The sequence below is a fragment of the Schistocerca cancellata genome, chromosome 3, assembly GCF_023864275.1.
Source record: "Schistocerca cancellata isolate TAMUIC-IGC-003103 chromosome 3, iqSchCanc2.1, whole genome shotgun sequence".
Lineage (NCBI taxonomy): Eukaryota > Metazoa > Arthropoda > Insecta > Orthoptera > Acrididae > Schistocerca > Schistocerca cancellata.
This window is the reverse complement of record NC_064628.1, coordinates 5,658,919-5,683,151: the sequence shown is the minus strand read 5'-3', so window position 1 is coordinate 5,683,151 and position 24,233 is coordinate 5,658,919. Positions and strand designations below refer to the sequence as shown.

Sequence of the window (24,233 nt, the reverse complement as noted above, 5' to 3'; positions counted from 1 at the left end):
AAAAGTGCAGTTTTCGAACAAATAGCTATAACTAGTAGCAAAGTAATAATAGTGCACCATAAAGAAGAAAAAGAAACGTGGTGAAAAAGTGTGAAAGAAAAAGTACAGAACATAAAATTCTGCTTATGTTTTGCAAATTAAGTGGTGGTGCGAACTCCAGACCAGATGAAAGGAAACGCAGGTGCCAACATATTGTAAGTAATTACTTATTTACATAAAAAACGGGACGTGAACTGTTCGACTATCTAAAAATAATAAAACTGTATCGTGTCAGATCCCACTGAAGATGCATCAAAGTAAGAAAAAGGCAAAACGCGTCTGGGAAAAATAAGTTAACTTGCAGCAAGACTCAAATGGCTCTGAGCACTATGGGACTTAACATCTGAGGTCATCAGTCCCCTAGACTTCGAACTACTTAAACCTAACTGACCTAAGGACCTCACACAGATCGATGCCCGAGGCAGGATTCGAACCTGCAACTGTAGCAGCAGCGCGGTTCCGGATTGAAGCGCCTAGAACCGCTCGGCGATAATGGCCGGTTAGTTGCAGCAAGAAAAGGCGGTTTTGTTTACGAGACGATATTGTTCGAAAAAAACAACTTTGTTCAGTAACAAAATCTATCCCATTACTTTTTCCACACACCTCGTAGACGTGGTCTGTCATCCAATAAAAAGACACAATATTAATGTAAAGAAAAGATTTAATATTGATAAGAATAAATAACAACTAAAGCCTTTCCGTTGAGACATTTTATGCGTTTTGTTTTCTTTGCTTGAAGGTGGTATCAGCCACGACAGCCCTATTTCCAGGTCACTGGCGATACAGAGTGTGGATGTGTGCGGGTGAGTTATCAGTGTGTGGTGAGGCGTGGCAGGGGAGCGGCGGCCCGCCGCTGTCGCTGTCGCTGTCGCCGTCGCTGTCGCTGTCGCCGTCGTTGTCGCTGTCGCTGTCGCCGTCGCTGTCGCCGTCGCTGTCGCCGTCGCTGTCGCCGTCGCTGTCGCCGCCGCTGTCGCCATTGCTGTCGCCGTCGCCGTCGCCGTCAGACGGGCGGCAGGTAGTCCCCGCAGGTGGGGAATCCAGGCGGGGGCGGGGCCATCTCCTCCAGCTCGCCCACCTGCAGCACCAGCTCCATGCCACTCAGCTGGTGGTACACGAAGTGGCAGTGCATCAGCCAGAAACCTGGAAAACAGCCACACGCCTCCTCAGCTCAGCCGGCTCGCAGGTGCTCCACAGTGGCTAAGCTAATGCTGCGTGCACACAATTGAACGGACATGCAGCGTCAGACGAGTGTCTGATAAGTATAAATTACACTACTGGCCATTAAAATTGCTACACCAAGAAGAAATGCAGTTGGTAAACGGGTATTCATTCGACAAATATATTATACTACAACTGACATGTGATTACATTTTCATGCAATTTGGGTGCATAGATCCTGAGAAATCAGTACCCAGAACAACCACCTCTGGCCGTAATAACGGCCTTCATACGCCTGGGCATTGAGTCAAACAGAGCTTGGATGGCGTGTACAGGTACAGCTGCCCATGCAGCTTCAACACGATACCACAGTTCATCAAGAGTAGTGACTGGCGTATTGTGACGAGCCAGTTGCTCAGCCACCATTGACCAGACGTTTTCAGTTAGTGAGAGATCGTGAAAATGTGCTGGCCAGGGTAGCAGTCGAACGTTTTCTGTATCCAGAAAGGCCCATACAGGACCTGCAACATGCGCTCATGCATCATCCTGCTGAAATATAGGGTTTCGCAGGGATCGAATGAAGGGTAGAGCCAGGGGTCGTAACAAATCTGACATGTAACGTCCACTGTTCAAAGTGCCGTCAATGCGAACAAGAGGTTACCGAGACGTGTAACCAATGGCACCCCATACCATCACGCCGGGTAATACCCCAGTATGGCGATGACGAATACACGCTTCCAATGTGCGTTCACCGCGATGTCGCCAAACACGGGTGCGACCATCATGATGCTGTAAACAGAACCTGGATTCACCTGTAAAAATGACGTTTTACCATTCGTGCACCCAGGTTCGTCGTTGAGTACACCATCGCAGGCGCTCCTGTCTGTGATGAAGCGTCAAGGGTAACTGCAGCCATGGTCTCCGAGCTGATAGTCCATGCTGCTGCAAACGTCGTCGAACTGTTCGTGCAGATAGTTGTTGTCTTGCATCTGTTGACTCTTGGATCGAGACGTGGCTGCACGATCCGTTACAGCCATGCGGATAAGATGCCTGTCATCTCGACTGCTAGTGATACGAGGCCGTTGGGATCCAGCACGGCGTTTCGTATTACCCTCCTGAACCCACCGATTCCATATTCTGCTAACAGTCATTTCTCGACCAACGCGAGCAGCAATGTGGCGATGCGATAAACTGCAATCGCGATAGGCTACAATCCGACCTTTATCAAAGTCGGAAATGTGATGGTACGCATTTCTCCTCCTTACACGAGGCATCACAACAACGTTTCACCACGCAACGCCGGTCAACTGCTGTTTGTGTATGAGAAATCGGTTATAAACTTTGCTCGTGTCAGCACGTTGTAGGTGTCGCCACCGGCGCCAACCTTGTGTGAATGCTCTGAAAAGCTACTCATTTGCATATCCCAGCATCTTCTTCCTGTCGATTAAATTTCGTGTCTGTAGCATGTCGTGTTCGTGGTGTAGCAATTTTAATGGCCAGTAGTGTAGTTAAAGACTCATAAGTGAGCAGCGCTATAAGACATATTCAATAATGAAAGGGAAATTTGTATGACATCGATCATTTGGGCATTAAAATAATTCAATAGCTTGCGATGCCACTACCCGAATTTACTGTATTACTATTAGATCACGGAGCATCGGACTTCCGGAAAGCGGCTCTCGCGTGTAATAGGTTTGAATAGACACCCCATGGTGATCCAATTACTACACGGAAGTTTTGGAATAAATAATAATAATGGCGCGTTACAAACTTATTTTTACGTCTATATTTGATTATTAGTAGCACTGATAATCTCTTTGAAGTGACTCAATAGGGAGCACTTAATTCTGTATGTTTGATATTGCCTAGCAGGAGGACGTTATTCATTTAAAATAATACCACAGTCTGAAATCGTTTCACAAGAAACAAACACACATGATAAATACTTGAACTTGTTTTAGGTTAATGTAAACTACACAAATTGTAATTACTGAATTTAAAGTTATTGAGCTTGCATTGTGCATAAGGCACAATGTCTACTGTGGCGGCAGCAATTTCCTTGAACGCTTAATTAAAGAACAATGTAGCTCTGCTTGTCAATATAGTTACTGAAAACACTAATTCAGAATCACGCTGCTCGTACGGAACCGAGTAATTTTTGACTATGGAAGTGTACTGAAAAGCCACCACATCGAGATGGATAGTAATTAAGGTGGCACAGTACCGGGAATCTTTCATTCGTTGCATGAAGCGCTGTCTGCTGCCAATTTCGGCGTTAATTCCAACTATTTTCTCTTATAATATATCTACCCCGATACTCATACACCATGACTTTTCACTGATGTTGCAGCACATAGAAATCACTGGATATGGGGTAATAATGAGCTATTTCCTTTAAATAATTGATTACTCTCGGGGATTGCAATTTAAACCACAAAATTATTATTGCTTCCAAACATTACACACTGTACAGAACTTGGTTTGACTATTACACAGACTGTTTCACAAAATATAAATGAACTGGTAATGGCGTTGGTATAACAATCACTGTTCATAATAATACTCCTTATAATGTCCCCACAGAAAATACCCTCTACCACACACCAATTAATCATTTTCAATCAAACCATCCACATTCATTCACTTTAGAAAAGTTATCTGATCCGATTTTCTCGTAATATATGCGGCGACAGCTCGACGACGCCAAAGTATTTTCTAGTGCGTTTATTCTTTGAAATAACAGATGCATATACGCATTCTCCATGGTTGTTAAGAGTGGTAACTAGGACAGGTTCTGGAGTATCTGTTGAGGGATTGACGTGTTTCTGAGAGATACATATTCTGCTTTTCTTCTCGCTAAAGCAAGCCAATTAACATTTGTGCCGCTAGCGGTTTGTTTGAAGAGAAAGAGACTGTAAAAGGAAAATAATTAAGGCGTGGAATCACCGGATATCTGGATATGTAATGGAGATGGATTTAATACACAATTTCCTCCATAAATAAGGTTAGTGACTTTTTTGTTCTGGAGTGAATGAACGAATGAGTTTTTTCTTAATCATTTGATGATCACATTGGCCCTGTAATTAGTGGGGAAGTTTCAGCTGTGTCGAAGGGAGGCTGCAATCACTGAGTCTGTGTTAAATCGTCCAAAAAGGAATTCGCAATCTTTCGTAAAAGGAACAAATTGTCCAAACGACTGATTCTCCCGACTGACTGCAGTGTTCAACAGTAATAATAAATGTAAAGATCTCTTACAGCAAGCCAGCCGCTGAGTACCGAGACGAAGGACTCCACCAAAGATCCTATTTGGCTGATTTCACGTAATGAAATATTATATTAAAAACTGTACATAGATAAAGGAGAGAAAGAGAGAGAGCGAATGAAAATAGAGATAATACTAATAATCCTCCATTAGTCTAATTTTTCGCCTGTCTTATCACCGATCAGCCAAGAACTGGGAGGGCCTTACTTTACTGTATAGATTTATACGTGAAGGTGAAGGGATCTTAAAGGCAACAGATACACGTCTATACAGACAAGACATTACACAGAGATAGCGGCTAGCTGCATTCATCATCTATTCTTAGATAAAGAGACGGCAACTTATTACCCGAACATTTAAAAATGTTAAATCCTGTAAGATAACTTCTAGTTTGTTGGCTACCGAAGTGAGCTCACCAACTGACCTCATCAGTTATTGAGATCACAACACGCCGTTGGATGCGGCTACTGGTCCCTTCACACCTCGCCGTTGGCACAAGCAACTCATCGCAATTAACACAGCATTGCACCATGCAGTGCCATGTACCCCAGAGCAGGAAACCGCACTAGTTTGCCGCTCACAGCCCATTTCCGTCGAAGTACTGCGTCTTACAAGCCTTAGTGTCCATTTAGCTTGTAGCCATACGATAAACGAAGTCCACATCTGTTTTCAGCTCACTTCTAAATGGTCTGTTGGCAACGTTACCGTAGCACACCCCGGCAGTCACCTTTACGCCACTTAACACTTGTTCCGCCTCAGAGCTACGCCAACTTACTTCTACCGCCAATATTACGCGCCAACCTGTACACTGTTCTCATTCTCGGGGATTCCCCCCCACACCTAAACATTATTTTACATTACGTCAAGTTCTCTATTTACAATTAAACATACCATAGCATTACAATATTCAATTATATTAAAGTAATACGAGGTGCATTCAAGTTCTAAGGCCTCCGATTTCTTTTCTAATTAACTACTCACCCGAAATCGATGAAACTAGCGTTACTTCTCGACGTAATCGCCCTGCAGACGTATACGTTTCTCACAACGCTGACGCCATGATTCCATGGCAGAGGCGAAGGCTTCTTTAGGAGTCTGTTTTGACCACTGGAAAATCGCTGAGGCAATAGCAGCACGGCTGGTAAATGTGCGGCCACGGAGAGTGTCTTTCATTGTTGGAAAAAGCCGAACGTCACTAGGAGCCAGGTCAGGTGAGTAGCGAGCATGACGAATCACTTCAAAGTTGTTACCACGAAGAAACTGTTGCGTAACGTTAGCTCGATGTGCGGGTGCGTTGTCTTGGTGAAACAGCACACGTGCAGCCCTTCCCGGACGTTTTTGTTGCAGTGCAGGAAGGAATTTGTTCTTCAAAACATTTTCGTAGTATGCACTTGTTACCGTAGTGCCCTTTGGAATGCAATGGGTAAGGATTACACCCTCGCTGTCCCAGAACATGGACACCATCATTTTTTCAGCACTGGCGGTTACCCGAAATTTTTTTGGTGGCGGTGAATCTGTGTGCTTCCATTGAGCTGACTAGCTGGCTTTGTTTCTGGATTGAAAAATGGCATCCACGTCTCATCTATTGTCACAACCGACGAAAAGAAAGTCCCATTCATGCTGTCGTTGCGCGTCAACATTGCTTGGCAACATGCCACACGGGCAGCCATGTGGTCGTCCGTCAGCATTCGTGGCACCCACCTGGATGACACTTTTCGCATTTTCAGGTCGTCATGCAGGATTGTGTGCACAGAACCCACAGATATGCCAACTCTGGAGGCGATCTGTTCAACAGTCATTCGGCGATCCCCCAAAACAATTCTCTCCACTTTCTCGATCGTGTCGTCAGACCGGCTTGTGCGAGCCCGAGGTTGTTTCGGTTTCTTGTCACACGATGTTCTGCCTTCATTAAACTGTCACACCCACGAACGCACTTTCGACACATCCATAACTCCATCACCACATGTTTCCTTCAACTGTCGATGAATTTCAATTGGTTTCACACCACGCAAATTCAGAAAACGAATGATTGCACGCTGTTCAAGTAAGGAAAACGTCGCCATTTTAAGTATTTAAAACAGTTCTCATTCTCGCCGCTGGCGGTAAAATTCCATCTGCCGTACGGTGCTGCCATCTCTGGGACATATTGACAATGAATGCGGCCTCATTTTAAAACAATGCACATGTTTCTATCTCTTTCCAGTCCGGAGAAAAAAAATCGGAGGCCTTAGAACTTGAATGCACCTCGTATTACATTTCTATTTTTACTAAACGTAACAATATTATTTAGTTTAATTCTTCTGTTACTTCGCTGTCAGATTGCAGCACAAGCCAGACACTGTCTTCCACATAGCGTTCTTTCATTTAGCTGCCACCAGGCGGAAGCACTTCTGCTTTGCCTTCGATTCTGGCCCACAGATGGCGTAAGCGTCCACTTTCTCTACCACTGCCCCTTGGCTATGCCTGGCATTCACTAGACGGCACGTTCTCACATTACAAGCTGCAACTGAAAACTTGTGCCTGTCCAGGACTCAAACCCGGATTCTCTTCTTGTTGCGAACAGTCGACTTGACAGACTTGGCCATCTGGACACGTCCCCAAAAAGCAAAGTATCTGAGTTCGAGTCCTGGTCCGACACTGATTTTAGAGTATAGCTGTCGAATTATTTCAACGACCAAAGTGGCAATGTTACACAGCTTTCCGTTTGGTTATGAATATAAGATTGAACCGTACTTGGATGCTCCGCTTCTTGCGAATGATAGCTTTGACTACCCCGGTCATCTCGACGTGCTTCCCGACCGACCCAAATTCCAAACTGCTGCTCATCTCTGAGGTGATCCTGTTCACATTCCCCTTTGCCCGTAGTCTCACGTATTCCTGCAAGGGGACAATGATGATATGCATTGGACGTGTCCAAAAGAACAGACAATATGCATATCATAATATTAATTTGTGAATACGAAAATTGAAGTACTGATTTTTAATATTAATTATACAAGCAGGACAATGAAACTTATCTAATTCGAAAGGTACTATGTCGTTGATGTGCACAAAGAAAAAAACATATGTGTACATAGCCGTTAAGAGAGGTAAAAGGAACTGCATAACTCTGATGATATCTTCTCTATCAAGCCTTAAAATCTTCAACACATGAACATCGAAAATTGAAATGCTGCCCAGCGTGTCGATCAGCTGCTATTGTAGAGATGACACACGAAAGTAGCAAATGCATACGGGCAGCTTCTATGTGACAACTGCTATGTCGATGATGACGTCAGCAGTTAAAATCAAAGTATCACACCAACGACGCCTGTAAATAAAGTTGTGTACTGGCGCAGTTATTTCGCTTACTTTTCGGTAAGAGTGACTTTGTGATCATTTGCCGCCGTTATCTGAAAATTTGAAGTAAGTTCTTAATTTTTAATTTCTTTATTTTGAATAACTATGACTTCTGACTTCCCTTATTATACGGAAACTATATTTGTTTCAGGGTGTGCCTAGAAGGATAATGCTAATGGTTCAGAGTGGAAGACGCAGAATTAGACAGATACAGTCTTCGTGAAGAAAGTAATAGGAATGAGGACATTCATAACGATAATGCAGCTGTTCTATTGAACGATCATGATTGGAATACATGAACAACGAGAATTAAGGTACTGTTTTTAAAATTAATTAGTCAAGGAGGCCAATGAAACTTATATAATTCGAAAGGAACTTTGCCATAAATGTGCACAAAAAAAATCAGGAGAGGTGAAAGAAAAGAGACATATGCATACGAGAAAAGTTTTCCTCTGTCTCTCACATTGCTACCACCTTCTACCTAGCGCTCCGATCAGATGCTATCGTAGAAACAACACACGAAGGTAACGACGTTCCATGAAATCACATTCTATAGTCGTTCATGTTTAAATGTTGCAAAGGGTTCATTTGCAGTGACACACGCATACTGCGCAGCTACAATGCCACAAATGGTAGGTCATTGACGTTGTCAGCGAGCGGAAAACCCGAAACGTAATAACGGAACCGTTGGGGGGCAACAAACGTTGTTTATTAGCGTCGTTTTTGGACTTTCTTTTGTCTCATAGTAAACAGAATGAACTGTGTTCGGTTGCCGTCGTCACAACAAAATGTGAATTGTTCCTGATTTTCAGCTTCGTCATTTTGAATAACCACAACTTTCCTTATTGTTCAGTGACTATATTCTTTTTGGCTGTGCCTCGAAGAAGAACAGTAACGAACTGGACTCAAAGACGAAGAGTTAGAAAGACAGTTTTTGCGTCGACAAAGTAAAGGGAATAATGTGAACTTTAATGACGATAATACTATTTTCGTTTTGAAAGATACATTTAAATGTGCATTTAACATAATTCCAAATTGTTTTGAGGGTTATAATTGCGGTTTGATGCATTTACTGTGGAGATTTTGTACTTGAAAATCACTCGTGCCTGATGTTATGCGATATAATTGGCATTCACACTATATTGTCGTAAGGGAAAAGAGATTTTGCCATCGTTAACACGAAATTTATTTTTCAATGCAATGTATCAAGGACCTCAGTTAATCGGATAGTTGAAGAGAAATCAAAGAATTATTTCAAGAATATTCGTAGTTTGTAACGCCGTAAATGCATATCCTCCTGTTTCCACCTATTGCACTGCAAATTTTTTTCCTTATTTTGTTACCTGAAGATATAACATTTCTGTGTCTTTTTATATTGTAATTTTTTTACTATTTGTATATATATGCATTTATGTCGATTTATAATTGGTTTGTTTTGTGAATATTATTGGTAATTATACGCAGGGTCTGGCCTAGGGAAAACTATGCTATCGAACGAATATATCGATAGGTTGTGTGGAGAACCAAAGTGTTTAGGATCTTTGGTAGTGTTAACTCTGTCGCGTGGAGCACGGGCAGAGGAGAGTCTGGCTGGGGTGGTGCAGTGGAGCAGGTGTGTTGTGTGAAGCTCTCGCGAGTTGCCGCGCTTTCGGGGTTTGGCAGAATGTAATTGCGCTCGACTTGCGATGATAGTTTCTGACAAGGTGTCGTGGACGGGAAGCATTAGCTGGCGCACATCAAGAGCCCGTTTCGGCTGGAGACCGTGTCGAGAAGAAGGCGCGCCAACATCCAGCTTCTGCAACAGCGACGGCCGACAATGAGTGACTGTCGCCACCTCCTCAATCGACGGCTTCATACCTTCAATCAACCGACAAGGAAGGCTGGAAGGACGTAAAGTTTTAGAACTGAGAGGCAGACCTCAGCTTTTCAAACTTTTAAAATTGTTGCATCACAAAATTACAGCAACTTAGCATGAACCTTTGTTGCTCATTGTCCCAATTGCATTACCAAGCAGGGTCCCTTCCTTTTCTGAAATGAACCCGAGTGTCGTTGAAATTCAAACGCCAGCATCATTCGATTTCACTGCTTTAATTTCAAAGTTCAGTTAAGGTATTCATAGCTGGCTGCAATATTTAGATTACACAAGTACAAATTAAGAGTGCGAGTTTTGTTACCATATTTTAGCGTACCTGTGACTGCAGCTCAGCTTGGTATGTACTAAATTTTACTATTGTTAATTGTTCAGAATCATTTAATTCAAGTTCAAAGTTAAATCTCTTATTTCTAAATTGCAAAGATTCAAGTAGCTTTTGAAATGATTGTTGAGGTAGTCCAAGACTAACCGTATTTTACTGAATTTCGATGTGCTTCAGAAAGAAAGCTCACTATTAACTTCAGTCACTAAATTAACTTTCGATTTTCCGGTTTTATTAATTCTTTTGCTAAATTAAGTCACAGTGTAGCGAAATTTATTACTTCTGACAAACTTTCAGTTTTCACACTACACGTGTCAACCTCCAGTTGCCACGCTTCTAGTGCTAATTATATGTGTAATAACCTTTCTTTTTGAGTTACTATAGTAATTGTCCTTAGGACTGGCGACCGTAATTTCCCCCAAATCTCAAATATCTAATTAACATTAGTTAATTGTTAATGTAACGGCCGCACATTTACTTTCTTTATTAACTTTACCCCTTTTCAAAATTAATTTCCACCAGTTTCATTTGCATTTTTCCTTTCATTTAGATGTAACCCTTTCCTCCCTCTTTACCGACAAATTAACTTCGGTGACGATTGCTTTTCCCAAATTTCCATTAGGTACACGCGGTTTAATTTTTCACTGTCATTAAGGTCGATAAGAGAGGGGGAGGTTACAAGTTACAATGCGGTATTTGCTATGGGTCAGTTGTGATGCTGAAATTTCAGATACAGTTTTATGTGTAGTGTATCACTTTAAGATACATGACATTTTTATCACAGGTCAGGTCGACTGAGCCGCACACAGTAGCCACACGGTCTGGGGCGCCTTGTTAGGTTCGCACTGCCCCCCCCTTCCCCCCCCTCCCCCTCATCAGACACAGAGATACTGTAGCCAGCGAGGCGCTGATAATACTCGAGTTCGATTCTCGGCGTACACAACGAGTAGAAAACTCGTGGCTCGGAGCATCTTACTAAGACATGTGTTGAAATATTTCCCAGAAACGTGGACGCACGAAAGGTATTCCTGGGTTCTTATTCATTTCTTCTTACTGACTTCTTTATGCCTGACATTCTTCCAGAGACGCTCACCTCTGCTCTTACGCACTTAATTTTCTGTACTTTTAAGAAACAATCTATGTCACTAGACGGCTCTGTCTAAACTTTCGCTTCCCTGTTGTATGGCTTCCAGTGCAACAGAAATTTGATTTTCAATATGCCATATAATTATTGACCTAATTTAAAAATTTTAAATGTTGGCGCCGGCCGCGGTGGTCTCGCGGTTCTAGGCGCGCAGTCTGGAACCGTGCGACTGCTACGGTCGCAGGTTCGAATCCTGCCTCGGGCATGGATGTGTGTGATGTCCTTAGGTTAGTTAGGTTTAAGTAGTTCTAAGTTCTAGGGAACTGATGACCACAGCTGTTAAGTCCCATAGTGCTCAGAGCCATTTGAACCATTAGACGCTGGCATAATCTACTCATTAAATGGTATAATTCTATGCCAAAGGTTAGACACGATACAAGTATTTGTGTTAGAAAGTGTGCGTTTATCTTGAGGCAGTACAACTCACATCGTGGAAATTACCCAGACTTAATTCATCCAGTATTTGATAATGAGAGAATTTAACGACTTTCAGCGAACTTCGTAATTTGAAACCTCTTCCAAATCTTTTCTCGCTTACGTACTTAAGTCCAGTGATTAACACATTAACTCATTTGTAAGCTAATGGCCGGCCGCTGTGGCCGAGCGGTTCTAGGCGCTTCAGTCCAGAACGGCGGTGCTGCTACGGTCGCTGGTTCCAATCCTGCCTCGGGCATGGATGTGTGTGATGTCCTTGGGTTAGTTAGGCTTAAGTAGTTCTGAGTTCTAGGGGACTGATAACCTCCGATGTTCAGTCCCATAGTGCTCAGAGCCATTTCAACCATTTGTAAGCTAATGAGACATTTTATTTGTGGGAATTCGATTCTTTAAAGAACCGGGGTGAGGGTGGGGGCAGGTTTGTTGATTTTCTGTTATTTGTCAGCTATAGAATGCAACTGCTGCCCTTCACCACAGAAGATATTAACAATTATTGAATTATAGCGGCTACTGTGAAGTGTATTTTTTAATTATGACAAACAGGAGGTCGAAAACTAACCAATATGACATTATTATTGATTTTAATTAAAAGTAAAGCTGTGACTAATCCGAAGGATGTTTTGAACGCCGCAGTAGTTTACTAGGCGTGATCCTAGTGGAGATTGTGGGCCGTTATCTCCCTGCAACCTCTGAACTGAATTACCCAGTCAGTCACAGGTGAATCTACAGTTTAACGTGGACTCTGGGCTGTGGCGTTACTTATAATTTCCACATTTCAAACATCTGAGGAAAGAGGTGATAAATGACGGATACAAATCTTTGGAGTGACCGAGCCTCGAACCCGAGACATTTGGACCCATAGCCTGGCAATTTACGAGTGAACCAAAGACCCGCACGTTATGGAGCCTGTGCCCTCAGTCTGGTCTGGTGCAGCTCTGCTCGCTACTCTGTGCCGAGCCAGCCTCTCCTGCAGCGTACATCCATTTGAACCTGCTTGTTATATTCATGGCTAAATCTTTGTCTAGAATTTTCAACCCTCACACTTCATTCCATCATAGTTCGAGCTGCCTCCAACCAACCGATAATTTGTTTTGGTCAAATTGTGCTACTAATTCATATTTTCGCCCTAATTTGATTCAATATCTCCTCAATTTTTCGGTCTACCAGTGCAGTCTACAGCATTCTTCTGTAGCTCTGTGATTCAACAGCTTCTTCTTCTATAGCAGCACCACGTCTCAAATCCTAACGAGTAAAACTTTCTGACAGATTAAAACTGTGTGCCAAACCCAGACTCTAACTTGGGACATTTGCCTTCCGTGGGCAAATGCTCTGCCATCTGAGTTACCCAAGCACGCCCCCTCCTCCAAACGGGTCGTTTCTCATGCTTGGGTTGCTCAGATGGTTGCCGGCATGGTAGCTCAGAGTGTTCGGTCAGAGCGATGCATGCCCTCTGTAAAAAAAAAAAAAAAAAAAAAAAACTGAGTAAAGGAAGCAACGATCAACCTGAACGGGTGTCTTGTGGCGCCTGTCCAGACCAAACGCAGCGAACTATATCGAAAAAAAAATGGTACAGAAGTTGTCCGCCAAAGGCACACAGTTTTAATCTGTCAGGAAGTTTCATATCAGCGCACACTCCGCTGCAGAGTGAAAATCTCATACTTGTAAGAGTATATATGCGGGGGTTAGAGAAAAGTACCGAAACACTAAAAACACAACAATTAATCGTGCCTAATACGGTGCAGGAAACCCGTTGGCATTAAAAACGGCTTCCAGTCGTCTCGAAATTGATAAATACAGGTCCTGTGTGGTATTCAAGGAAATACCTTTCTGCTGCAAAAAAGAGAGAAGTTTAGGTAACGATGACGGATGTGGAGTGTGGTGTCACCGGCAGACACCACACTTGCTAGGTGGTAGCCTTTAAATCGGCCGCGGTCCGTTAGTATACGTCGGACCCGCGTGTCGCCACTATCAGTGATTGCAGACCGAGCGCCGCCACACGGCAGGTCTAGAGACACTTCCTAGCACTCGCCCCAGTTGTACAGCTGACTTTGCTAGCGATGGTTCACTGCCTACTTACGTTCTCATTTGCCGAGACGATAGTTTAGCATAGCCTTCAGCTATGTTATTTGCTACGACCTAGCAAGGCGCCATTATCAGTTACTATTGATATTGTGAACCATGTACCGTCAAGACCGACGTTCATCATTAATGGATTAAAGTTAAGTATTCCACCAGTTAAGTCTGTTTTTCTAAATTCTAATTTCCTTGTCATGTTCCAGACCTCACGCCTGCCTGCGTGAACTAAAACGCGTGCCTTTCAGTGTTGGCTCTCCTGCCAACCACAACATTGGCGACGAGGCAAAACCGCGTTCTTATCGATATTTCCCTGATTTACTTGTGTAATGGCTTCGCCACAATCTCCAGATGTACTGTCCGAATTTTATTGCTTACGGAATCAGCAGACGCAGGCCGTACTGGATGCCCTTGGACAGCTCGTCCAGGGTCAACGTGCAATGCAAAACGATGCGGCAGCAGCCGCTCCACCGCTAACGCAGCCACAACACGCAGTTTGATGCTGCACTGGAAAGCTGCACTGGAAAGCTGGACGAAATGATCACGCCAATTTGGATTCCATCTCGCCGCCTACAGAATTCAAGGTAACGAGCGGCAGCCTTTTTGTTATCATCAGTCGGGGTGAACACGTACCGTGTGATAGTCAAATTATTTCCCCGCAGCGACGTAGCAAGTCTGTCCTACGAACAAATTTTGTCTGCATTAGATGCATATTTCAAAGAATCAGTCAATGCAGTTGCAAAACGGTATACCTTCTTTCGTACAAAACGTACGGGCGGTCAAACTAATCGGGAGTGGGTTGCAGCCTTGCAAGGCCTTACTAGGGATTGTGCTTTTGAGTGTCAATGTGGACTCCCTTATTCAGATACTATGGTACGTGATGCAACTGCACAAAACATTTCTGATGTTCGTATAAGGGAACAGATTTTGAAATTAGTCAAGCCTTCCCTTCAACAAGTGATGGACATATTGGATCGGCAGGACACACTTTACTTTGCTCAGGAATCATTTTAAACTTCGCCAGCCGTGTGTCAGGTTAACTGGCCCACCGGGCAAGCTGCACGGAGCAGTAAACAGCCCTCGCGCCCGGCAGCGCCGCTGCCGCCAGGCTCTCTGCCACGTGTGCCGCGCCAGCAAGCAAATGCAGTGGCTCAAATGGCTCTGAGCACTATGGGACTTAACGTCTGTTGTCATCAGTCCCCCAGGACTTAGAACTACTTAAACCTAACTAACCTAAGGACATCACACACATCCATGCCCGAGGCAGGATTCGAACCTGCGACCGTAGCAGTCGCACAGTTCGGGACTGCGTGCCTAGAACGCAAATGCAGTGCTCAAATCCTGCCCACGGTCCGCTACTAGACATTCACGTGAGAATTGCCCGTCACGCCAAGCTATTTGTTTTTATTGTAATAAAAAAGGACATGTTCAGAGTGTTTGCCAGAAAAAGCTCAGACCGGAAATTCACACAAGCATTCCAGGCCTTTTGCTTCGCGCTGGATTCGAACCAAGGATACTCAGGCTCGCGAAACTTCGCCCATGGAAATTCATGTAGTTCATTCCACTCTGTCCAGTGCCGCTCTCTCTAACAGTGACTGTGTTCGTCCCACAAATAGTGTTTGTCGACATCGCCGGAACTTCCGTCAAGTCGCAAGTGATTTTGTGGCAGTGTCAGTTCACGTTGCACGAGACAGTCACTCTTGTCGTCAGCAGGACAATAAACTTTTTGTGGACTTGGACATTAACGGCAAAGTGATACCATTCCAGCTCGATACCGGGGCTGCAGTTTCACTGATCAATCAAGACTCTTACAAACTGCTGGGCACACCTCCGTTGCGTGCTGCAAATGTTAAGTTAACTAGCTATTTAGGTCAAGAGATCCCTGTGTTAGGACAGTGCAGCCTTCTTGCAACATACAAAGGACAAACAAAACTTGTGTCATTTTACGTCCTTCGTTCTTCTTCTGCAGTGAACTTATTTGGTTTCGATTTATTTCAGTTGTTTAACTTGTCTATAGTCAATCAGGTCCTATCAGTGAACCAGACTGTGCGTTCCGACAGTGTTTCTCGTCTATATGAAGAATTTGCAGACATTTTTGCACCGGGCCTCGGTTGCGCTAAGAACTATAAAGCACATTTGGAACTGAAGGTAAACGCGCAACCGAACTTTTTCAGAGCGCGCACTGTTCCCCACGCATTGCGTGATGAGGTCGCAAAAACATTACACGATTTGGAATCACAAGGTGTAACTGAATGTGTGCAGGCTTCTCTCTGGGCATCACCCTTAGTAATTTTGCCAAAACCTTCCGGAAAATTGAGACTTTGTGTTGACTTCAAGGTAACAGTGAATCCACAACTAGTGATAGCAACTTTTCCTCTACCCCGGCCGGAAGATCTTTTTGACAAACTGTGCCCGGGTAAATATTTTTCGAAGTTGGACCTAGCAGATGCGAACTTGCAAATACCGGTGGACGAAGAATCCCAGCGCGTTTTGGTGGTTAACACGCATCTTGGTTTGTATCGATTCAAACGACTGCCATTCGGGTGTGCATCCGCACCTGCATTGTTTCAGCAATATCTACAAACTATTTGTGCGTCGGTCCCTACTGCAGCAAACTATCTGGACGATATTGTGATCTCTGGAAAGACGCAAGAAGAACATTTAGCCAATCTCAGAACATTATTTCAGGTCTTGCAACAAAATAGTCTTCGCTTGCGGAAGGACAAATGTGTGTTTTTTGCTCGTGATTTGCCATACCTGGGACATGTACCCAATGCCCAAAGCATACATCCCAGTCCCACGCTCCTTCGTGCCATACAAGACTTGCCTTCGCCGCAGAATTTGAAGCAGCTACAGAGTGTGCTGGGAAAAATAAATTGCTATAACATATATGTGCCACATGCCTCTTCCATTTCAGCTCCGCTTCATCACTTACGCCGTAAAGGTGTTCCGTTCGTCTGGACGATGGAATGCGAACGCGCCTTTCGCCAGTTGAAATCGGCGTTGCTTTCCAATACTTGCCTTACGCCATTCGATCCCCAGAAGCCCCTTTTGTTGATGGTGGATGCATCGGATTTCGGGATCGGTGTTGTGCTTGCGCACAAAGATGGATCGCACGATCGCCCTATTGCCTTTGCGTCCAAGTTGCTCTCGTCTGCGCAAAGAAGTTATTCACAGATCGAGAAAGAAGCATTGGCTCTCGTATTTGGTGTTACAAAGTTTCATGATTTCTTGTATGGTCGTCACTTTAGCATCATCACAGACCACAAACCTTTGACCTCGCTTTTTCATCCGAACAAGCCTGTATCTCCACGTACAGCGCAGAAATTCATTCGCTGGTCTATTTTCCTCTCGCAGTACCGACACGATATCTTGTGTCGGTCCACTGCTAAGCATGGAAACGCCGATGCGTTGTCCCGTTTGCCTGTTGCTGAGGAAAGAGCATTCGATTCCTCCGAACTTGCTTGCATGTTCATTGATTCGGAAACCGATGACGTGGTCGAATCGTTTCCGATTGATGTTCGTCGTGTAGCTACAGCCACAGCTACCGACCCTGTCCTTGCTACCGTTCAGCGGTTTGTTGCTACGCAATGGCCCTTGTCAAAGTCACGGATCGGGGACCCGTTGGTTCGCCGATTTTTTGCTCACAAGGAGACACTTTTTGTTCGACGTGGTGTTTTGCTGTTGCGTTCTGATAATGATCAGTCCGGGGTCGTGGTCCCACGATCGTTACAGTCCTCTGTCTTACAGCTTATCCACCAACGACATTGGGGTATAGTGAGAACGAAACAACTTACTCGTCAGCACTGTACTTGGTTCGGAATCGACGCCGCGATTACGAATATGTGCTCTTCTTGCATGGAGTCTGCCGAACAACAATCAGCACCCCTGCGGAAATTCTTTTCATGGCCAAAAGCCACTTCCTCTTGGCAATGCTTACACATCGATTTTGCTGGTCCATTCTGGGATGCTCGATGGTTGGTTGTGGTAGATTCATTCAGTAATTTTCCTTTTGTTGTCCGGATGTCTTCCACGATGTCATTTGCCACCATCCAAGCGTTATCTGCCATCTTTTGCATTGAAGGTCTTCCACAGACTATTGTTTCCGACAAGGGCCCACAATTCATGTCTGCAGAATTTCAGTCATTCAGCAAGGCCAATGGTATTCAACATCTGACGTCCGCGCCGTTTTCGCCACAGTCAAACGGTGCCGCTGAACGATTGGTCAGGACTTTCAAGTCACAGATGTTGAACTTGAAAGAGTCGCATTCTTGGGAGGACACGTTATTGCTCTTTTTGTCCTCGTATCGCTCTCAGCTCCGAGATGGTCGCTCGCCGGCTGAGTTGCTCCACGGTCGTCATCATCGAACATTGACGTCTTTGCTACATCCTCCTCATCAGGTTCCTGTGCAGCGGCAGACACCTGCTTTTGCCCCAGGCGACGTTGTTTACTACCGCCACTACTGAGGTTCACGGCGTTGGCTCGAAGGGCGCATTCTTCGCTGCCTCGGACGCGCTATGTATCTGGTTTTGGGGGCCTCTGGTGAGGTGCGTCGGCATCTCAATCAGCTGCGCCTCTGTCGTCGCACGGGATCTGCCGCTCCCCGTCTGCTTTCAGCGACGGTGCCGTCCGGTCAGCGCCCTGGGGACCCATCTACTGGCTCGCCTCAGCCCCAGGTGTTACCGACGCTGCCTTCCATTTTACCCCATGGCGACGCGCCGCCGCCGCCGCCGCCGCCGCCGCCGCCGCCGCCGCCTGTTCTCCCGCCGGCGACGCCCGCAGTGGACGCGTCGCTGCAACCGCCGGGCGCCTCCCTGGGTCACGCGCCGCCGATCGCTTCCCGTTACCAGTTGTCCTCCGACATGGAACTCTTGCCCCCTCCGGACCATATGTCGTCTTCGCCCGTCGGGTGCCCCGGCCCGATGGAGGTCGACCCTTCGGCCCCTCCTGTCTCTCTACGGGCGCATACACCGCATGTTGGCGTGCAGGTTTTCAGGCGTTTCCTAGCTCCCTGCGGTCCGAATGGCAGGGTGCGCGTGGCCTGTTGTTAGGCTCCCCACCTCGTCGCATACGTCAACATGGGGTCCTCCCCACGGCGGACGGAAGCCTTATGCCACCACCGTACGCCGATTTGCGGGGGAGGAATGTGGTGTCACCGCCAGACACCACACTTGCTAGGTGGTAGCCCTTAAATCGGCCGCGGTGCGTTAGTATACGTCGGACCCTCGTGTCGCCACTATCAGTGATTGCAGACCGAGCGCCGCCACACGGCAGGTCTAGAGAGACTTCCTAGCACTCGCCCCAGTTGTACAGTCGACTTTGCTAGCGATGGTTCACTGCCTACTTACGTTCTCATTTGCCGAGACGATAGTTTAGCATAGCCTTCAGCTACGTCATTTGCTACGACCTAGCAAGGCGCCATTATCAGTTACTATTGATATTGTGAATCATGTACCGTCAAGACCGACGTTCATCATTAATGGATTAAAGTTAAGTATTCCACCAGCTACGTCCGTTTTTCTAAATTCTAATTTCCTTGTCATGTTCCAGACCTCACGCCAGCCTGCGTGAGCTAAAACGCGTGCCTTTCGGCCTCCTTTAGCAACTTCGCTGTTGGCTCTCCTGCCAACCACAATATGGAGCGCCCTTCTCTCTGAAGTAGATCATAAAGGCTCAACAGGATTGAGATCTGGTGACTGTGATGGCCAGGGAATATGCAACAATTCGTCATCGTCCTCACAAAAACCAGTCTTAGACAATGCGAGCTGTGTGAAAAGGGGCCCTGTCGTCTTGTAACACAGCGTTACCACTGGGGAACAAACACTGTACCAGAGGATGGACGTGACTAGTCAAAATGGTCACTTAGTCCTCGGCGCTAAATGCAACCTTGCAGGCCGCTGGAATAACACCATATCGCTGCCCAGACCATCACCGAACCCCCACCTCATTTGACACTTGGGACGTAAACTCCGCCAGAAATTGGAAACAGTGTGAAACGAGACACATACTGCAAGCATACGTTTGTATCGCTGACCTATCGATCGTCACCTCTCTGGCGATGTTTGAGCGCGTTAGGAGTTGTAGCTTAGTTACTTTTGGAACACAGCCTTCGTGCAGTGTTGATGCCGTGGGTGCACCACGCATTCCTCAAGTTACTGTCATGGAATTAAGAATATACTGTATATATGAGGACGGTATCTGTTCTCTCTGACATGTCCTTGACCATCTTCTGTGCGGATGCACAAACATTTGCCGAACTCTTGCGGGAATCGGTAAAGCCGCGAGTAATGAGTGTAATGGGCAGGGGCACTACGAATGTAGTGCGGGACAATAAGTCGAGAATGTGGGTCTCTCGGGAGGCGTGTCAGAGATAAGTCCCTGCAGTCGCCCTATCCTCTGTGTTCTCGGTGGTTCAGATGGATAGTGTGTCTGCCACGTGAGCAGCAGATCCCGGGTTCGAGTCCCGGTCGGGGCACACATTTTCAACTGTCCCCGTTGACGTATATCAACGCCTGTATGCAGCTAAGGGTATTCATTTCACTGTATTGATTTAATTGTAATTTAGTAAATAAGAATGTGTGTTCATTTCATTATAAATGTATACCTAAAAGGTGACAATTTTCGTTGTCGTGTGTCATTTAGGGAGGTCAATGACCAAAAACATCGGGACGCATACTGGAATATAACGTGCACTGGAGTGACTCTAATTACAAGTTCCAAGTGAGAGAAAGATGTGTAGATGGATTGTTTAAATATCACCAGCGTAGGCAGTTTCCAGTTTCGGATATCGCACACCGACTTTTGGAACATCGGCGTCGCCATTCGGTCACTTGGACGCTCGTAGAATGGACGAAGGAAATGTTTAGTTCTGGCTGCATTAGCTGTGGTTTTCGTCGAATTATAAAGCTACTTGTGAACAGTGAATGTTTACGTGTGTTCTGCGTTGCACGTCTTTGAGCTGGTTAATACCATTCAACAACAATTTTAGTACGTCACAAGGATTTGCGCGATTGGAATGGAAATACTGACCACGTCGAGAGCGGAATACTGTCAATCGTGAACAATACTGCTCAATCTTGTGTCTGAGTGTATTTGACATAGTATTCTGAATTCTACCAGACTGTTGTTGTTGTTGTTGTAGTCTTCAGTCCAGAGACTGGTTTGATGCAGCTCTCCATGCTACTCTATCCTGTGCAAGCTTCTTCATCTCCCAGTACTTACTGCAACCCACATCCTTCTGAATCTGTTTAGTGTATTCATCTCTTGGTCTCCCTCTACGATTTTTACCCTCCACGCTGTCCTCCAGTACTGAATTGGTGATCCCTCGATGTCTCAGAACATGTCCTACCAACCGATCCCTTCTTCTAGTCAAGTTGAGCCACAAACTCCTCTTCTCCCCAATTCTATTCAGCACCTCCTCATTAGTTATGTGATCTACCCATCTAATCTTCAGCATTCTTCTGTAGCACCACATTTCGAAAGCTTCTATTCTCTTCTTGTCCAAACTATTTATCGTCCATGTTTCACTTCCATACATGGCTACACTCCAGACAAATACTTTCAGAAACGACTTCCTGACATTTAAATCTATACTCGATGTTAACAAATTTTTTTTCTTCAGAAACGCTTTCCTTGACATTGTCAGTCTACATTTTATATCCTCTCTACTTCGACAATCATCAGTTATTTTGCTCCCCAAATAGCAAAACTCTTTTACTACTTTAAGCGTCTCATTTCCTAATCTACACCGGCCGGTGTGGCCGAGCGGTTCTAGGCGCTTCAGTCCGGAACCGCGTGACCGCTACGGTCGCAGGTTCGAATCCTGCCTCGGGCATGGATGTGTGTGATGTCCTTAGGTTGGTTAGGTTTAAGTAGTTCTAAGTTCTAGGGAACTGATGACCACAGATGTTAAGTCCCATAGTGGTCAGAGCCATTTGAACCATTTTTCCTAATCCTCTCAGCATCACCCAATTTAATTCGACTACATTCCATTATCCTCGTTTCGCTTTTCTTGATGTTCATGTTATATCCTCCTTTCAAGACACTGTCCATTCCGTTCAACTGCTCTTCCAGGTCCTTCGCTGCCTCTGACAGAATTACAATGTCATCGGCGAACCTCAAAGTTTTTATTTCTTCTCCATGGATTTTAATTCCTACACCGAATTTTTCTTTTGTTTCCTTTACTGCTTGCTCAATATACAGATTGAATAACATCGGGCATAGGCTACAATCTAGCAGACTAAGTTGGCATTATTTGCTTAAGCGGCTCTGTACCCTGTTAGATAATAATTATTACAGGACACATCGAAGCAGGCAGTGCAAGAACAGAAGAGCAACCACCGTGGGAAAACCATGTAAGTGGGGTGTAGGGACTAGAGATGGGCAAAACTGTTCTTTTCAGAGATTGGATCAGAACTGTTCACTCCCTGAAATGAATTAGCTCTTTTTCATGACTCACCACTCATTTACAATAGAAAATAAATGGAAGGCACATTGTCCTTTAAACTTGGTTTATTCCAGTACTATACCTGTATTTTGATCTTATTTGATCCTATTTTGAAGTAACACAGATAATGAGTAAGAATTTTGTATTGTTTATTGAAATTTCCACGATATGACAAAGTTTTTGATTATTGATTTATTTTGCACTATCTTGGTTTTCTGGGTGATCGGAAAATGTTGTAACTTGAGATTTACATTAACAATATATTTGGCTATAATGTCTTAAAATTTCATTAACCTCATACAAATACATCGCAAGTCATATATTTTTAAAGTGAACGTTTCCTTCCGAAGACGCCTAAAATCGCAAAATCCATACCAGAATAAGAAAAAAAAATATAAATTTGACTGTAAAACAAAAGTGCTGCATATAGCCTTACGCAGAATAAAACAAGGAAAATATTGGTGTATCACATTTTGCGATACGTTTATCGGTTCGCTCGTAATTAAAGCGTAAATTCGAGTGTCCGTAATAAAAATCCTATAGTAAGAGGAGTCATCAGGAACCTAATCTAATCAGTTTAAACAAATAAAAATAAAATAAAAACAATTGATGTATACATAACATAATAATGTAATATACATAGCGGTATTACTACGAAGAACAATATCCAGTAGGGACGAACTCCGATGCAGAGGCGCTGAGTCGAGCAGGTCGAGCCGCGAGCTGTATTACTGCATCAGCTGAGACCGCAGAGACCAGAGAGACACCTGAGTCGCTTTGCTCAACGCTCTGGCTAGAGTCGAGACGGTGGGGTGAGCGTTGAGCGGGCGAGTTCCAAGGGTGGGGGGAGCGGTGAACTCACCCGCTCCGAGACAAATCGTCCGTTCCCTTGCGAGCAGGTTGTTGCAAGTAGTTCCTATGTTATCCGCTAGGTGGCTCTCTGTCCTGTTGCTCGCATCAACTGCCCAGAGGGCAGGACGTGCGACTGAAACGATCGCCGACAGAGTGCGATGCGAAGTTAAGCTGCGCCAGACACTGCAAGCGGCAGACGACGCACAGAGACGGCACGGCATATGTGAAACACAAAATCCAATGGGGCACTGCACAATGCAGGCAGCCAAGGTAGAAGCAGGGCAGAGGCCGGCGCTGGCTGTGTTGTGTGGCGTGCACTGTGCTCTGACCAGCAGAGGCGCTGCTGATATGCTCCGTCTCTCTCTCTCTCTCTCTCTCTCTCTCTCTCTCTCTCTGCTGTGGGAAACGTTTGGAGCTACCGTTCTTTTTTTCTGAATCACTGATTGTTCACTCCTTTGAAAGATTCAAATCTATGAAATAGTTCAAGAGCGGATCCCCCATCTCTAGTAGGGATGCGGTCGTTAAATGTCCAGGCCCCGTTCCAGTGATAGGAAGCGCTTGTGTAGGACATAAATACCACATTTTCCCCTGGCGTGTTACGATCCGAAAAAATGACTTTCTACCATTGCTCTATGGTCCAGGTTTTATGGATTCAGCATTTCGTTTTCCTGTAAAATGCCTTGGAATCACTGACGAGTGGTTTTGGAATCCGATCTCGTCCTGCAATTTCCAGCTTCTGGAGATTCCTTCTTGTTTTTTTGCTGCTGACGGTGTTCGCGAGTGCGGCATTCAGTTCTGCAATGACTTTTGCAGCTGTCGCCCTTTCACTTTTCGTCACAATCCTCCTCAATGACCGTCTTTCACTTTCGTCCGGGTTCTAACGTAGCGGACAGTTTTTGTTAAAAAATATATATCGGTAGAATTTTGCACAGAGCACAACTTAATCATAGCTAACACTTGGTTCAACAATCATAAAAGAAGGTTGTATACATGGAAGAATCCTGGAGATACTGAAAAGTATCAGACAGATTATATAATGGTAAGACAGAGATTTAGGAACGAGGTTTTAAATTGTAAGACATTTCCAGGGGCAGATGTGGACTCTGACCACAATCTATTGGTTATGAATTGTAGATTAAAACTGAAGAAACTGCAAAAAGGTGGGAATTTAAGGATATGGGACCTGGATAAACTGAAAGAGCCAGAGGTTGTACAGAGTTTCAGGGAGAGCATAAGGGAACAATTGACAGGAATGGGAGAAAGAAACACAGTAGAAGAAGAATGGGTAG

The 24,233-nt window shown here is 44.9% G+C and overlaps 1 protein-coding gene across 1 annotated transcript in view; it reads right to left on the bottom strand.

Moving 5' to 3' along the window:
* Positions 1-1,039: 1,039 nt before the first annotated feature.
* The window catches only part of LOC126175257 (uncharacterized), a 189,573-nt gene continuing 166,379 nt past the window's right edge, over positions 1,040-24,233 (bottom strand). The window contains exon 12 of the mRNA XM_049921899.1: positions 1,040-1,179. Within this exon, the coding sequence (XP_049777856.1) occupies positions 1,040-1,179 (140 nt within the window). The remainder of the gene's footprint in view (positions 1,180-24,233) is intronic.